We start from the raw sequence: 15752 nt of genomic DNA on the forward strand, positions 1-15752 counted from the left end.
ATAAACCTCGAGCGCGCACGCACACACACATACACACACACACAGAGCCCTGACCACGTCCTGGCTACGGTCACAGGGCTGTGGGCTGTGCCAGAGACGAGGGTCCCCGGGGCCGGGTCGTTGCCATCTCCCCCAGACACCTCGACAGCCTTAGTCACCGAACTGAAACCCTGGCCACGGGGCAAAGACCCTCCCCCCGAAACCCCACGACCGTCGTGCCCCAGCCTCCAGGAAAAGGTCCACCTGTCCATGAGCTCAGTCAAGGATTTTACTCTAAACATAACTTGATTTTTAGCTCTGTGGAGGCAGAGTTTTCTGGAGTTTTATCTGAACCGTGCCCCAGTTCCCGCCGAAAGTCACCGGTGACGTGACTGCAGGCAGCATCACGTGGACAGGAGCCCACAGGACCCACAGGGACACATGGGCCCAGCCCCTGGCCTCCACGCGGCTTCCCCCACTCCCAGGACCAGCAGAGACTGGCCTCCCCCGGACGCGGCTCGTTCACACTCAGCTGTTAACACAAGTGAGGCCGACTAGGTCACACTCACCAGCTCTCCTTTGTCCCCAGGAAGGCCGTCAGAACCTGCAATGCCCTGGGAACGACACGCCCCAACGTTAAACCACGTTCTCAAGCCTCGGGAGCTGGTTCGCGAGACCCCGGGCCAGGGGGACGCAGGCTGACGTCCCTTATTGACCTGACACGAGGCTTTCTTGCCAAGCAGAATCCTCAACCAATATAAAAAGGACCTGGGGCCACCTGGAGGTCACAGGCCCAGCTCCCTAGCCTTTCCAGAGAGGACAAATTTTTGACCTACAAACAGGCCTGGAGCCCAGATGCCGCCCTTGACGAGCTCACATTCCCAGAAGGTCCGCAGGAACACCCCCTCCCCCGGGGGCCCCAGGAGCCGAGCCGGGGAGTTGGGCTGGGTGTCCAGAGCGGTCACCTCCACTCAGAGGGAGCAAGGAGAAGCCGGTCATGAAGACAGCGGGAGGGAGAGAGGAGCTCCAGCCTGCATCGACGGGACCAGCGGGCACCCACTCACCTGGTCTCCCTTCGGGCCTGCGGCTCCTCCGGGGCCCTGGCAGAGAGAAGGCTCGGCCTTAGAGGAAGCCCAGGGCCCCCGGGGGGGTGGAGCCCAGGGGCCCGGGCGCGTCCCCCAAGTGTCTCAGGGACGCCAGAGCATCGCAGCACGCGGGGTGCCGTGGGTGTTTAATGGGCCTCTTTGGGTTGGGTGTTGCTTGTACCACCAGTGACCGTGCGGGCAGCTGGCACCTGTAACCCTCGGGTGGCGTCCCGAGTGGGACCGGAAGTGTCTGGGGAGGTGCAGGCTGGGGTCGCCCCGAGAACAGAGAACATTAAAATAACAATTGTCCGTCTGCTCAAACAGAAGCAGGAGCCAGAGCTGCCCTGGGAGGGGATGGAGGAGGCCGGGGTGGGCAAGGTGGGGGGGAAGGCGAGGACCCTCTGTGAGCACAGCCCCCCGGCCCCCCCCCCCTCCCCGCAGAGGCCCCGGCCCCTGGGGTTTCCCGCCTCCCTGGAGGCTAACGAAGGGCCGCTTTCTCGGCCAGTGGTTTCTGTGGCCCCCGCCCTGCCCGCCTCCCCGGAATGAAGCGAGGTCTGGACGGCAGCTCCTGGGCCTTCCCGTCTGCAGGGGTGATGGCAGAGGCAAGCGCGGCCTTGGCAGGGCCTGGGGCGCGCGTCCAAGTGGGGCCTGGTCCTGCCCTGCCGGGCGCCTGGGCGCTCTGGCCCGACCGTCCCGGGACCACAGGGACCCACACTGAACCCACCGTCACAAGACCGCTAGGAAAGTTAGAAGCAGTGACGGTTAACAGCAGTTGTGGTTTTCACGCTTGTCTTAAAGCAACGTAACCCTTTGTCCGACCCTCAGCTGAAACCCGACGGGCCCCCACGGAGCCAGGAGCACCGGCCGGGCCACCGGCAGCATGTGGTCCTCCCCCGTGGGTCCCAGGGACTGTGAGCAAGGGCGGGGCGGGGTAGGGCACCCCCTGCTGGGACAGCCACTTACCCGGTCACCCGTGACACCTCGGAGGCCCTGGGGGCCCGGCAGGCCGGGGTCTCCTGTGTCGCCCTTCCGGCCCTGCAGACAAGGACCCAGCTCGTCAGCACCCACAAAGGAGCCCAGCGGGGACCCCTCCCCTGCTCAGCTGGCCCCTCTGGGCGTAAACCCCGCCCCAGGTCTCACCCACCTGGAAGCCTCGGACGCCAGGGGCTCCAGGAGGGCCTTGCGGGCCCAGAGCCCCCTAAAAGACAAAAGGAAGGTGTGGGTCCAGCTCGCCTGCCCCCAGGGACGCCGGGCAGACACGGGAGCTGGCCACTCGCCGGGGACAGAGATGGGGGGCGGCTGGGGGTTGGGGTGAGGCATGCCCTCAGACCCCACGTGCCCATCAGCCCTGGGAGCCAGGCACCCACACCCACGGCTGCCTGGGGCCCTGTGGCCGGTGTCCCCACGATCCCATCTATACACCTACTCGGACGTGAGGGGTGGGAAGCCCCCACTGCACCTCACGGAGCCTGCGACGGGCGTTGTGACTTCCTCCCTCGGCAAGGATGGGACGGCTGGGCCTGGCCCTCGGTGTCTTTCGGCTTTCGCGGGCTCAGCTCACCGACGTGTCCCAGATGCCTCCCCAGCCCGCACGGCGACATGGAGGTGCCTCCCTGCCCTTCCCCCCGCTTGCCAGGCTACACCCGCCTCACTCACCGCTGAACCCCTGTGGCCAGCCTCACCGCGCTCCCCAGGCACGCCAACGTCTCCCTGCACGAGGTCAGGGGGAGGGGGACAGGGGTCAGCAGGGTCCGTGGACTTAGGGCGGGGGGGGGGAGGGGGAGGGGGGACACTTACCGGGATGCCAGGCTCTCCCGAGGGTCCGGCCTCACCCAGCTCCCCGGCTCGGCCCTGCACGAGAGAGAGCCCCCCGAGTGTGCGCTCGTCCCTCCCTCCGGGGCCCGGACACCACCCCCACCCCCACCCCCAGCAAGACGGAGAAGCCACGTACCAGTTCTCCCTTCTCGCCCTTGGACCCTGCTCGTCCGGGGAGGCCCTGCGCACGTCAGAGGTCCGGGCTGTGAGCCCGTGGCAGAGCACCCCCAAAGCGGGGCTTCCCCTGCACAAACTCCCACTCGGGGACGCGCAGGAGAAGACCCCCGTCCCCGAGCCCCCACCGGCGTAGCCCCGGCACCACCGAGGGAAGCCCACAGGCTCACCGGCAGCCCGTTGGGACCCTTCTCTCCTGGGGCACCGTTGCGACCGGCCTCTCCCTGCGGGAGGTCAGGGGACAGGGTGCTGAGGCCCGGGAGGCCCAACCCCCGCAGACCCCTTCTCCCCTGTAGGCCAGATACCAACCTTCTCGCCATCGAGTCCGGGCACGCCGTCCCGCCCGTCCTTGCCCGGCATACCCTGGGGATGGGGGGTGACATGAGGCCTGGGGCGCGGTGCGTGTCCCGTCACCCCACCCTCCCTCCCCAGGCCGGTGTGTCAGTCCCTGCAGGGAGGGGGGGGGCGGAAGACGCCGCCCTCCGCGTCTGCCCGGGGTTTTCACCACGCCCACAGCCAAGTTCTGTTGCGGCCCGTTTTGCAGATGAGAAGACAGAGGCTTGGGGGCTGGGATGTGGGCCTTCCCGATCCCACGCTCTGGACTGATGTGGGAACAGAGAGCACGGCCCAGTGTTGGGAAACCAGCAGGAGGGCAAGCTTTCAGAGGAGGCCCCCAGGGGCCTGTCCTCGTCTGCGTGGGTTGGGGCTGGGAGGGGCTGAGCAGGGGACTGGGCGGTGCGGGTGCCCCAGGACCCTCAGAATGCCCCACACCTGTGCCCACCGGTCTACCCAGCCCACCCTTCTGTCCCCTGCGGCAGACGCTCTGCCTCCTCCGCACGGTCGGGGCTGCCCGGAACACGTGGCCCCGTGCCCTGCTCAGCCACTGGTAGGAGGCTCCGGACGGCGACAGCAGCGTTCGGCCAAGTGAGGGCCACACGCCGGCCGCGGACAGCCCCAGGCGGCTGAAGAAGGGTTCTCCCGGGGGGGGGAGACACTTGCAGAAGATGGGAGGCCAGCAGGGGCAGCAGGGGCCTGCTCTGTGCAGGGACACCAGGGACACCGGCCGTTGTCTGACACCGCGGCAGCCGCGGGCACTCACCGGCTCTCCGCCCGGCCCGGCCACTCCAGGGGCTCCTTTGGGACCAGGTCTGCCCTAAAAGACACATAAGCCACTGCATTTGGGACCTTGAGGAAGAGGAATGCTCCCCCCCAGACTGTGTCCCTGGTCCCCAGGCAGGCTCAGGCCAGGAGCCCTGCACGCGCCCCGTGCCCATGACTCCCGGGCACCAGGGGCTGTGCTCAGGGCTGGGGGATGCCCAACCACGGGCGGAAGGGCTTGTGGACTCGGGACCTGTCTCAGCATCACGCGGCCGCCTCCCGGGCCTCTGGCCACGGGACTCAGTCGGGGGGACGACGAGGTTGAAGGCGTCCGCAGGCAGACGCCAGATTGGGGCTGTCCCCTCATTGCTCGATCATCTCTCAGCTTTACTCACGGTTGCTCGCTCAACCTGAGAGTCATTTTCTCTGTTATTCCATTTCACAGTTGGGCAACGGCGCAGGGCCCAGGGCCTCTGGCGGGATGAGTGTAGCGGCCGGAATGCGCCCCCAGGAGTCTGGTCCTACAGCCTCCGCCCCGCTGCTCCCGGCACGAGCTCGTCAGAGCCACCAGAACTGCCGGTGACCCAGCTGCTGGCCAGGGGCCACCCCACCCTCCCTCCCCAGGGGTCGGCGTGTCTGGAGGAAGGACCCAGAGAATCAAGGTCACTTTACTTACAAGGTCACCCTTGGGGCCACGGAACCCGTCTGGGCCCCTCTCGCCTCTGTCACCCTAAAATGACGGGGGGTGGAGGTATGGAAACAAAAAGTCAACTGCAGAAGGTGGGAGGGCTGGATGGAGGGTCACAGGGGCCAGAGGGACGTTGACCACACCTCACACACGTCCAGAGGGAAGAACACCAAAGTCCCAGCGAGAACAGGCCCTCGCGGTGAACTCAACCCCCCCCAGGTGTACCCACTCCTGCCCCCAGGTGTGCCCACTGGCACCTGCCCAGGTGTGCCCAGGGGTGCGTGCCCACAAAAGGACTCTGCTCCCGGAAGGGCCAGCCTGGCGCAGCCCAGGGGACTGAGGGAGGCGTCTGAGTGAGGAAGAGGAAGGGTACAGAGAGCCCAGGCCTGCGGGGGGCCACCCTCCACCCCCAGACACACACATACCACTTTCCCAGGGGCTCCTGGGATCCCCAGCGGCCCTCGGAATCCGATGGGACCCTGTAAGGAGGCGGGGGGCCATCTGGGGCCTCTCATCTGGAGCCTGGCCAGCATCCCTTGGAGGACGTGGCTCCAGCCAGAGAGACCCTGCCTCCAGCACCCCCAACAGACACCCCCTCCCCAGTCAGCTGCCCAGGGGTCCCAAACCGTCCCCCACCCCCCTTTTCCAAGGCCTCCACTCTGCTCGCCTAGGGCCCCTCTCCACCTGATGCGGGGCTGACTTACCCGATCCCCGGGGGGCCCGGCCGGCCCCGGCAGACCTCGAAGTCCCCGAGGCCCCTGTAAGAGGAAAGCTGGAAAGGCAGGGCCTGGGCCAGCAGCACCCCCAGGACCGCACGCCCCCCGGGAGCCACGGAGGGCCCTAGGGGCTTCCCTAGAAGCACCTGACCTCGGGCCAGGCCCTGGAGGGGGCAGGACCACAATTCCTAGGATCTGCAGCCTGGCAGAGGCAGGACCCTGGCCCGGTCCCTCTTACGAGTGTCGGTGGACCGTCCCCTGCAGTCCTAAGCAGTCGAGGGGCTCTGGCCCCACATCCCCACCCACGTCTGGCCCCTTCCCCCGCTCACCTGCAGCCCTACAGTGCCTGGGATGCCAGCCGGCCCGGGGGGCCCAGGATCACCCTGCAATGGAGATGAGGTGCCGTGAGCTGGGTCAGGCCTGAGCCCTCCCAGCACCTGTCCAAGCCCACTGGTCCCCCCAGATGAGCCCGTGCAGCGGGGGCCGTGGCCCTGTTCACAGCTGAGCCTCTGAGGTTGGGGGCTTCTGGCCTTCCTCTGGAGGGCAAGGTCCCTGTGGCTTCTGCTCCTGCAAGGCCCCCAGCCTTTCCCAGACGCCTCTGCCTGGCTGGCGTGGGCACGTCTACTGCCCGAGCGGCGACCTCACCGTGCCGGACATGTACCCAGCCTCACCTGGTGCCTGTGGGTAAGGGCAAACCAAAATCTTCCGCGGCCAGGGGCCACGGGGGGTGGGGGGGGTGGCAGGGGCCTCCAGGAGACCTGTCCGGCCACCAGCGGGGCCGCCTGAGCTCAGGGAACTTCCACGTGAGACCAGGCAGGTGGGGGGTTCGTCCAGGGACCCTGCCCCAAAGCACTTGGCTCCGACTGGCCGGGCCCCACAGAGGAGGCGTGCATAGCACGCCCCAGAGGCGGCCGGCACCCCCTCCCTGACCCACCGCCAGCGGGGCCCTGGCCCCCACCCCCCACCAGGTGCCCCTCCCTTCCTCCCACCCCCGCCCGGGCCAACGGCCCATATTCACCTTCTCGCCATCCTTGCCGACCTCTCCTTGCTCCCCTTTGTAGCCGGTGGGCCCCTGAAAGCCAGTGGGGGCGAGGAGTCACAGCCCACCCCCAGCAGCCCTGAACAGAGGCCCGCGTGGCCGCCAGATCAGGTGGGGAAACTGAGGTCCGGTCAAGAGGGGGCAAGGCCGGGCCAGGGAAGGGAGTTGGTGGCCTGACGCCAGCTTCCCTGGCTGCAGCTGTCGCCATGCCGCCCGGTCCCGGGGGCCACACCGGTGCCCAGCCCGTTAACAGTGCTGAACAGGGGGGTGGGGACAGAGCAAGGCCCCCAGGCTGGGTCGGAGGCCAGCTCTCCCTTCTTCCTGGAACAACCAGGGCGGGCTTTCTGGAAGCCCGCCTCCCCCCGAGTCCCCTCCGGACCTTGAGGCTCGGGTCTGAGTCACCCTGTGGCCGCCGCTCACCTTGAACCCTGGCATTCCTGGGGGCCCGGGAGGGCCTGGGGGGCAGATGGCCGGGCACTGTTGGAAAGCAGAGTGGTCAGAGCGGGACCTGCCTCTCAGGTCAACACCCAGGGGCCCTGAGACGGGCCATTCCAGACGAGTGAAGGGACCTCAGGCCACACCAGGGCCTCCCGGGGAGCCCGGATGGGCCCTCGCTCAGTGTGGCCGCCCGGGGTGGGGTGGGGGGGTGCAGAAAGGCACTGCCCGGAGCAGGATGGCGGCTGCCTGGCCCCTCGCGGGCTCGCGCTGGGAGCCAAGCTCCCCTTTCTCCGTACTCAGCGCAGCGGCTTCACAAAGGGGCCCTCATCCCGTGTTCCCGCAGCAAACCTCGGGCCGGGGCTCCTGTCAGTGCACAAATGCTCTCTAGGAACGGACAGGTGTCCTGCAGACACGGATGGGGCACTCCGCGCCCAGGGCACCCTAACGCCAAGGGATGGCGCTGGGTTTCCTAGATCATTCCGCAGCTCATCTCTGCCCCTGCCTGGCCCATCGCCAGGGGCCCAGCCATCCTCCCGATTCTGGAAGGTTCTGGAAGGTTCTGGAAGGTCCCTAAACCCTCCCTCTGGGACATGCCCTGGTCAAACACTCCGGACGCAGGGGTGGAGCCAAGGGCGCCGGCAGCGGGCAGGTCACATCCTTCAGGAGCACCGGACGCCGACCCCTCCGCGTACACAGCGGAGAAGGACCTGGGGCCGCCCCAGACGCGGTCTTCATTTTCACGGGAGCGACAAAGCTCACAGGTAAGAGTGAGTCCCAGACGCTAGTCCAGAGCCTTCTCTGCTGGGGAAACCCTCTGTGCCACCCGTTGTAGCCGACACCCGCCGAGTGTGGCTGAGCGGTCAGCGCCCGGCTGCGCCAGGCTACAATTGGATTCTGTTTCACTTCGATTCACATTCACGCTCCTGTGAGCAGGGGGTGGGGGTGGGGGTGGGGGTGGGGGTGGGGGTGAGGGGACCCGGGGGCAGGAGCGCGAGAGGGAGCAGCTCATAGCCAGTGGGCAGAGTTGGTGTGGCGAGGCCGCGCCCAGAGCTGGTGCCACCCACGCGGACCCGGGGGATAGGGAACGAGCCACGGGGTCCCCGAGGCGGTGGGCTGGGCTCGTGCCCCCTCCCCCCAAGACGGGCAACCTTCACAAATGGCTGTAAGTGCCTACCTGCAGGTCAGTGGCGCCTTCAGGGAGGACCCCTGGGTGACCCTGGGACACAAAGACAGCTGACTTGGATGCTGCCGTCCCCCGCCCTCCCTGTCACCCACCACTCCGGACTCAGTCCCTTCATCCCTCATGTGGCCAGTGCTGGGCATTAACAAGGACAGAAACCACCTGTCCTGAGCCACTGGGCCTGAGCCCTGCCTGTCCCCAGGTCAGCCGACCCGGCTGCCGCTTTGGCCCCGGACTCCGCCCGTGTCTGAAAAGGGGATGGGAGTCCACGTGGGTGCGGCTGGGGGCCCCGGGGACAGGAGAGCCACGTCATCGCTGCCTGGCACTACCCCAGCGAAGCCCTGGGGTCCCCTGCCTGGTACTTACAGGGGGTCCAGGAGGTCCCGGGGGGCCAGGGAGGCCCGGTAGTCCAGAGGGTCCCTGGGGGGTGGGTTATGACATTCGGTAAGGGTGACCAGCGGTCTCCCTCCCTGTGCCCTCACGGGGACGTTGCCACCTGCCCGCCTCCCCCAGCCTGGCCTGTGCATGTGCCCACAGAGCATCTCAAGGCCTAGCCTGTCCTTGTCCCTGAATGTCACTTGGGGTTTCCGTCAAGGGCCATGAGAAAGGAAATGGGGGAGGAGAAGGGTGGAAGAGGTGAGGGGAAGAGGGAGGGAAGGGAAGGGAAGGAGCAGAGGTGGGAGGAAGCCCTGGGGGTTGAATTGGGGGTGTCCCGGTGGGCAGGGCCCTTGCTCTGAGCAGGGGGGAGGGTCAGGGCCAGCCACTCACCGGGGGGCCCCGGAGGCCAGCTCCACCAGGGATGCCGCTCACTCCTGCCTCTCCCTGGAGGGGGTAAGGACGTGAGAAACAGGGGTCTGCACCCACAGACCCACACAGGGCTCGTCTGCCCCCTCTGGAGGGACAGGAAGTCCGGTGGGGGGCGGCTGGCCCCAACCCCAGTTTGGGACCTGGCAGCCCGCCTGGCCCGGAGTGTGGTGGGCGTGCTTGGGTGGGGCCGCGAGGGTGGTCAGTACTCACCGGGGGTCCGGGGAGGCCTTTGCCCTGCAGTGACAAGCACGGGGTCAGAAGGCGCTGGAGACAGCCCACTCCCCTACCCCCATCCCCCACCCCCGAGACAGGCGGGCTGTACGGGGGGGACTCCCAGACTCCTGGGGCAGGGGGCCATCCCTGGGGGAGAGAGGACACAGCCCAGATGGTGTCCCAGGACCCCGGCCCAGGCTGGCTCGGCCCCGGAGGGACAGCAGGCAAGAGGGCTGGACGCTGCCTCTCAGGGCTCCCGAGGGCACCCCGCCCCGGTCAGACCCTCTCGCTCCTCAAAGTCCCACTGAGAGGGGGAAATGACACTCACCCCCAGCCCGGGGGGCCCCGGGGGGCCCAGACTTCCCTGCAGAAGGAAAGAGGGTCAGGAGTGAGCTGAGCCCAGGCGCCCAGGACTCTGTGAGCCAACCTGTCCCACCCGCCCCCCCCTCTGAAGTGGGAGCTCTCCGTTTTACAGAAGATCGAGGCCCCGGGGGGACCTCTGAGGCCCAGCGGCCCGGACAGGTCTTTGCCAATAATCCCGCTGAGGAAAATCCATCCAGACTGTTGGAAACGACGCAGGAAGCAGCCAAGAGCAGGCAGGACACGCCCCCAGGAAGGCCCGGCGCTAGGGCTGACCCGAGCCACACAGAAGGGCCCTGTGCCCATCTCTCCAAGAAGCCTTCCAGGTAGCCCCCTCCCCCAAAGGTCACGAGAGCTTTGGCCCCTGCCCTTTCTGCCGCTCCCCTGTACCCCGAAGACGCAGGCCTGGCCCGGGGGGCCCCCGACAAGAGACTCCCTACAGAAACCCGGAGACAGCCGCCCTGGCGCGTAAGGCCGGTCGCCCCCGCTGGGTCTGAACGCTAGGACGGCTGCAAGCAGGGGCCCGTGTGTCGTCCCCCTGAGCCCACCTGCCCTTCTGTGGCCTCCACCTCACCGCACACGCGGTAGGACGTCCCAGCTGCCCTCAGGGCCACCAGCCTTGTGGACAGTGCTCAGCACTGGGGGTGGGGTGGGGACCTCACTCCCAAGCGGAACCCATTCAACTTGGGGCAGGCACTGACCCGTTCTCCAGGTGCGCCCTTGGGGCCCGGTGGTCCGTCCTGTCCTGTCAGACCCTGGGGAGAGAGGCAGGGGAGGGGGGGCTCGAGGGGTCACGCTGGGAGGACGGCCCGCCTCCCCCCCAGAGGGCACTCTCCTAACTAAAATGGGTCCGGACACTGGGAAGAACCTTGCATGCGGCCCCTTCCTCTCCCGGAGCCTCTGGGGGAGGTGAGGAGCTGATAAGCCCAGCAGGTGGGAGAAATCCCTTCTCAGAGCCCTGCCGCGGCCCCCAGCGTCCTGGGGCCAAGGCCTCGAGCCCCGAGGACAAACGCAGCCAGCCTGGGGCTCAGAGGGGCCCAGGTAGCCAGAGAAACGAGAGCTAGGAGCATTTTCACCCCTGCCGGGAGCTGGCTGCATCCTCTGCCTGGGCTGAGGGGTCTGGGATGCAGGCCAAGGGACCCCCGCTGGGGGACATCCGGAGACTCTTGGGACCGAGCAGGCCCAGCGCAGGCCCACCCCCAGCGGGAGAACTGCAATTAAACTTGACTCCTGGGATACAACCCCTCCGGTCCCGGCTCAGGGGAGGAGAAGGGAGGGGGCTCACGAGAGGGGGCTCTCGGGAGGGGAAGGGGGGAGGGGGAGGAAGGGGCGGGCACACTCACGTCCACGCCGGGCAGTCCTGGGAGCCCAGCCTCCCCTGGTTTCCCTGGCTTCCCTGGGGCCCCTTTTGGTCCCTGGAGGGAGGAGGGGGAGGGCAGAGGCGTGAGGGCAGGTCCAGCCCAGAGCCTTGGCCTTCACCAATAAGGCTTGTGTTTTCCAGCTGCGGCACCGCCCAGCAATTAGAGATTGGCTCTTCTCCACCGGAGGCCCAGCTGCCGGCTTTCCTGCGGACCCCCACCCAGCTGGGCCCGGCGCCCACCCTCACTGGCCCCAGCTGGCCGCCCTCTCCAGCCGCCTCCCCCCGCTTAGTCACCTCTGTAGGAAGTTCACCTGGATGCTTCGTCAGCCGCCCGGGCTAAGGGTCTGTGCGTCCCTCTGTGGGACCCCCGGTGTGCCCTAGAACCCTCAATTCCTGGGCCTGAACAGCTCTGTGAAAGCCCAGGGCCCCCTCGCCGGCTGTAGCCACCTGGCCTGGCTGGCACCGGCCCAAAGACCGTCTCAAAGCCAGCCGCCACCCAGGGACACGCTGAATCCCACACGCTCCCCTCCCACCCCCTTCCCGCCTCTGAGGCCTCCTGCCTGGCCGGCAACCCAGGGCCCAGTGTGGTGGGAAGGGGATGTCCTGACCCCTCGGTTCTAGGTCCACCCCTCCCCTCGCCGTAGCTGGACACTCACCGGGGACCCTGGCAGACCCGGAGGCCCAACTTCTCCCTGTAGAGGGGAAGACACCCACATGTGACCAAGGGTCCCCTGAAGATCCCGGCCCAGGGGAGCAGAGACCCAAGAGGCGACACGGGACCCCCCCTCCCACAGGCGACCTCATCCACATCTAAGGGGCCCCCTCCTCTCTGGGGCCAGGCACAGGGACATACCCCCACCCCTCCACCAGCCTGAGAAGCCTCAGAAGGTGGGCCACAGCCCCTCAGACTTGCAGAGGCCCAGGGGGAACGCCACCCCCGTGACCACTAGGCCCGAGACCCTTGGCGTGAGGCTTCCAGGCTTTTAAGTGGAACCCTCCCCAGAAGGAACGGCACGACTCCCGTCAGCCTGGGGCTCCTGGGGGGCCGGGCGCCCAGCCCCAGCGGGAGGGGTGTGGGGGCCCTGGGTCCAGGGCCCAATGTGGCCACCATGACCCGCCCTGCCCCCACCCTGCGGGGCTGTCGCCGAGCACCCTGCGGGTCGAGATCAACCAGGGTTGGTGTGGATATGAGACTCAGGGCCATCTAGGGCCTTGGGGGCCCAGAGAGAGACTGAGGACTGGTCAAGGGGGGCTCTCGCGGGTGAGGAGGTCCTGGGGCAGGTCTCTGCTTTACATGGAGGTGGCTGGATCGGGGGGGGGGGGGGGGTTCACCCAAGACGGTCCTGGGGGAGGCTGGCCGCGGGATTTCAGCTGCTTGGATTGGGCCACACTTGACCTGGGGCACCCCTGGACACAGCATCTCTGGGGCAGAGCCAGCTCCAGAGCCCCCCAAAGCTGGCTCCAGCCCAAGACCCTCAGGGGACAGCCCTGCACCTCCACCCCCAGGGCCTCAGGACACAGGAGCAAGGGCCCCTGGGGACCTGGAGACACGCACATCAGTGCCCACATTCCCAGGCCAAAGACTACCGTGCACCCCCCACCTGCTCTGGGGATGGGATCCCTGCGGGCTGAACCCTGAACAGGAACAAGGACCGTCTTTGTCCCTTTTCACACCCCACACCCCGCTTCGCCCCAGCCCCGACGAGTGGGACTTAGTTTTGTCTCCATCAGGTCTAGAGGCTCAGGGAGGCTGCAGCCAGACTAGAACCCCACGGAGCCCTCCCCGCCCGCAAACTCACATCAATGCCGTCCTTGCCCGGTTTCCCAGGTGGCCCTTGGGGGCCCGGGGGGCCTTGGGGTCCCACTTTCTGAAACGGAGAAGTGTCATCATGCAGTTGACCCCTCCCACCCTCTCCCACGGGTCAGCCCAACAGAGCGTCCCCTGTTCCTGGGTCGGGAACGGCACCGGGGGCCTGGCCCCGGCCCCCCCCCCCAGGCCTGCCTCAGAGATCCCCCAAAGCCCGGGGCTGGCAGCGTCTGCTGCCTGGATCCTCCAGGAGGGGCTGCACCGCAGGGAGCCTCGGGGAACAAAGGCGACATTGTGCCCGTCTGGTGGCAGCAGCAGCCGACCAGGCCAGGCGAGGACAGGGCGACTCCTGGGCTCATCCACGAAGGGTCGCGCCATCCACGAGGGCTCCGTGGGGCGACCAGTCTCCGTGCTCCACGGCGAGGTGGGCGATGGGCCTCGAGGCTGCGCAGGCGGTCCCCAAGCGTCCCGGGTTCCGGGCTCACTCACTGGCCCAGGGTGGCCGGGGAGGGGGCAGGTCGGTCCCCCGGCTGTGCTGCTCGACGCCCCGTCTCGGAGCCCCCGGACTCCCACCCTGGCCGCCGCTCTCCGGCCCGCGCTCACCTGCGCCTCGGTCACGGTCGCGGCCAGGAGCTGCCCGAGCAGGAGCAGGGCCAGGGTGGGGGCTCCGGCCATGGCTGCACTCGCGCTCTGAGCAGCGGCAGCGCCGGCGGCCTGGGCTCGGGGCGGACGGCGGGCGGGGCGGGCGGCGGGCTGGACGCCAGTTCCCGCCCCGCCGGCTGAGCACAAGCCCCCCATTCAGCAGGGCCCACCTGGGGCTTCCGCGCCGCCCCACGCCTCCCGCCGAGCCGGCCAGGGGGAAGAAAAGAGACCCAGTGGCATTTTTTGGCCAGCCTCGGAGTTAAAATTATCCCCGAGACCGATGAGTTACACACATATACCTTTTAGCAAAAAAGAAAGAAGTTCTTTTCACCACTTGAGCCCGGAGCAGGGCGTAGAGAGGGAACAGTCCCGCATTGAAGGGCTCCTTCCGAGAAGGGGCAGCCCCAGCCCCAGCCCCAGCTCAGGGCGACCTCCTCGGGATCCTGAGTGCGACCGAGGCTGCCCAAGGCCCAGCAAGACCCCCAGCGAGGGCGAGCGTCCCTGTGCCGGGGGCCAGACCAAGCCACGCCTCTGGCTCCCGCGCCATGTCCTGCCATGGGCAGAAGTCTAGGGCCATGCCTGCTCTGCCGGGGGCACCGCCCATGCCCAGGGGCCTCACCCCAAACTTGAGCAATCCTGAGTGGCCCATCCATGTTGCCCATCACTGGCAAAGGGCAGACTCTTACCCAGCGCTCCGCACCCCAAGAGAGGGCAAAGTGGCGGCCTCGGCCGAGAAGGAAGCCCCACCATGAGCCCGGGCCTGAGCACGAGTGGTGGACGGGACCCTGAGGCTGGTGTTGGCTGTTCCCGTTTTTCACAAGATTTGGGCAGCTCAGGGCTCGCCAGATTTAGGCAAACTCTGCTTCCCCCTGGGAAGGCACAGGAACAGCAAGGTAGGGGGCAGCACCTGGGGCCAGGGGCCTCCATGGCCACCCTAGGGGACTCTCAGAACTCCAGGTCACCTACAGGCCCATTGAATTTGCAGGATCTCACACCCCCCCCCACCCCCCCAGGTGTCTGAATGTTTAGAATCCCCTAGGAAATGCTGCTTTAGGATTAGGGTGTGCTATATGAGCTCGGCTTCTCTTTCTCTTTTCTTTTTCCCTTCCCTCCTTTTCCCTCCTCTCCCCTCCCTTCTCCTCCTGTTCCCTTTCCTTCTTTTTATTTTATTTTATTTTATTTTATTTTATTTTATTTTTTAATTTACATCCAAATTAGTTAGCATCTAGTGCAACAATGATTTCAGGAGTCGATTCCTTAGTGCCCCTTGCCCATTTAGCCCATCCCCCCTCCCACACCCCCCCCCCCAGTAACCCTCAGTTTGTTCTCCATATTTGTGAGTCTCTTCTGTTCTGTCCCCATCCCTGTTTCTATATTATTTTTGTTTCCCTCCCTTATGTTCATCTGTTTTTTCTCTTAAAGTCCTCATGTGAGTGAAGTCGTATGATTTTTGTCTTTCTCTGATTTCGCTTAGCATAATACCCTCCAGTTCCACCCACGTAGTTGCAAATGGCAAGATTTCATTCTTTTTGATTGCCGAGTAATACTCCGTTGTATATATATATATATATATATATATATATATATATATACCACCTCTTCTTTATCCATTCATCCATCGATGGACATTTGGGCTCTTTCCATACTTTGGCTATTGTCGATCGTGCTGCTATAAACATGGGGGTGCATGTGTCCCTTCGAAACGGCACACCTGTATCCCTTGGATAAATGCCTACTGGTGCAATTGCTGGGTCGTAGGGTAGTTCTATTTTTCGTTTTTTGAGGACCCTCCATCCTGTTTTCCAGAGTGGCTGCACGAGCTTGCATTGCCACCAACAATGCAAAAGAGATCCTCTCTCTGTCTGCATCCTCACCAACATCTGTTGTTGCCTGAGTTGTTAACGTTAGTCATTCTGACAGGGGTGAGGGGGTATCTCATGGCGGTTTTGATTTGTATTTCCCTGGTGATGAATATGTTGAGCATCTTTTCGTGTGTCTGTTGGCCACCTGGATGTCTTCTTTGGAGAAGCGTCTATTCATGTCTTGGCCCATTTCTCCAATGGATTATTTGTTTTCTGGGTGTTGAGTTTGAGGAGTTCTTTATGGATTTTGGATACCAGCCCTTTATCTGATATGTCGCTTGCAAATATCTTCTCCCATTCTGTCGGTTGCCTTTTAGCTTTGCTGATTGTTTCCTTCGCTGTGCAGAAGCTTTTTATTTTAATGAGGTCCCAGTAGTTCATTTTTGCTTTTGTTTCCCTTCACTCCGGAGACGTGTTGAGTAAGAAGTTGCTGCGGCCAAGATCAAAGAGGTTTTTTCCTGCTTTGTCCTCGAGGATTCTGATGGCTTC

At 65.5% G+C, this 15752-nt stretch overlaps 1 protein-coding gene across 1 annotated transcript in view; it reads right to left on the reverse strand.

Moving 5' to 3' along the window:
• COL9A3 (collagen type IX alpha 3 chain) overlaps window positions 1-13493 on the reverse strand; it is a 17663-nt gene extending 4170 nt beyond the window's left edge. The window contains exons 1-26 of the mRNA XM_053890046.1: window positions 13363-13493; window positions 12752-12820; window positions 11609-11644; window positions 10936-11007; window positions 10294-10347; window positions 9561-9596; window positions 9230-9253; window positions 8981-9034; window positions 8579-8632; window positions 8207-8248; window positions 7015-7071; window positions 6574-6627; window positions 5885-5938; window positions 5544-5597; window positions 5265-5318; window positions 4828-4881; window positions 4153-4206; window positions 3363-3416; window positions 3224-3277; window positions 3016-3060; window positions 2862-2915; window positions 2721-2774; window positions 2209-2262; window positions 2028-2099; window positions 1044-1079; window positions 549-593 (exon numbers count right to left, since the gene is read on the reverse strand). Of these exons, the coding sequence (XP_053746021.1) occupies window positions 549-593; window positions 1044-1079; window positions 2028-2099; window positions 2209-2262; window positions 2721-2774; window positions 2862-2915; window positions 3016-3060; window positions 3224-3277; window positions 3363-3416; window positions 4153-4206; window positions 4828-4881; window positions 5265-5318; window positions 5544-5597; window positions 5885-5938; window positions 6574-6627; window positions 7015-7071; window positions 8207-8248; window positions 8579-8632; window positions 8981-9034; window positions 9230-9253; window positions 9561-9596; window positions 10294-10347; window positions 10936-11007; window positions 11609-11644; window positions 12752-12820; window positions 13363-13434 (1362 nt within the window). The 5' untranslated portion in view covers window positions 13435-13493. The remainder of the gene's footprint in view (window positions 1-548; window positions 594-1043; window positions 1080-2027; window positions 2100-2208; window positions 2263-2720; window positions 2775-2861; window positions 2916-3015; window positions 3061-3223; window positions 3278-3362; window positions 3417-4152; window positions 4207-4827; window positions 4882-5264; window positions 5319-5543; window positions 5598-5884; window positions 5939-6573; window positions 6628-7014; window positions 7072-8206; window positions 8249-8578; window positions 8633-8980; window positions 9035-9229; window positions 9254-9560; window positions 9597-10293; window positions 10348-10935; window positions 11008-11608; window positions 11645-12751; window positions 12821-13362) is intronic.
• Window positions 13494-15752: the final 2259 nt, after the last annotated feature.

Source organism: Panthera pardus, unplaced genomic scaffold, assembly GCF_024362965.1.
Source record: "Panthera pardus isolate Hobbes unplaced genomic scaffold, ASM2436296v1 HiC_scaffold_25, whole genome shotgun sequence".
Lineage (NCBI taxonomy): Eukaryota > Metazoa > Chordata > Mammalia > Carnivora > Felidae > Panthera > Panthera pardus.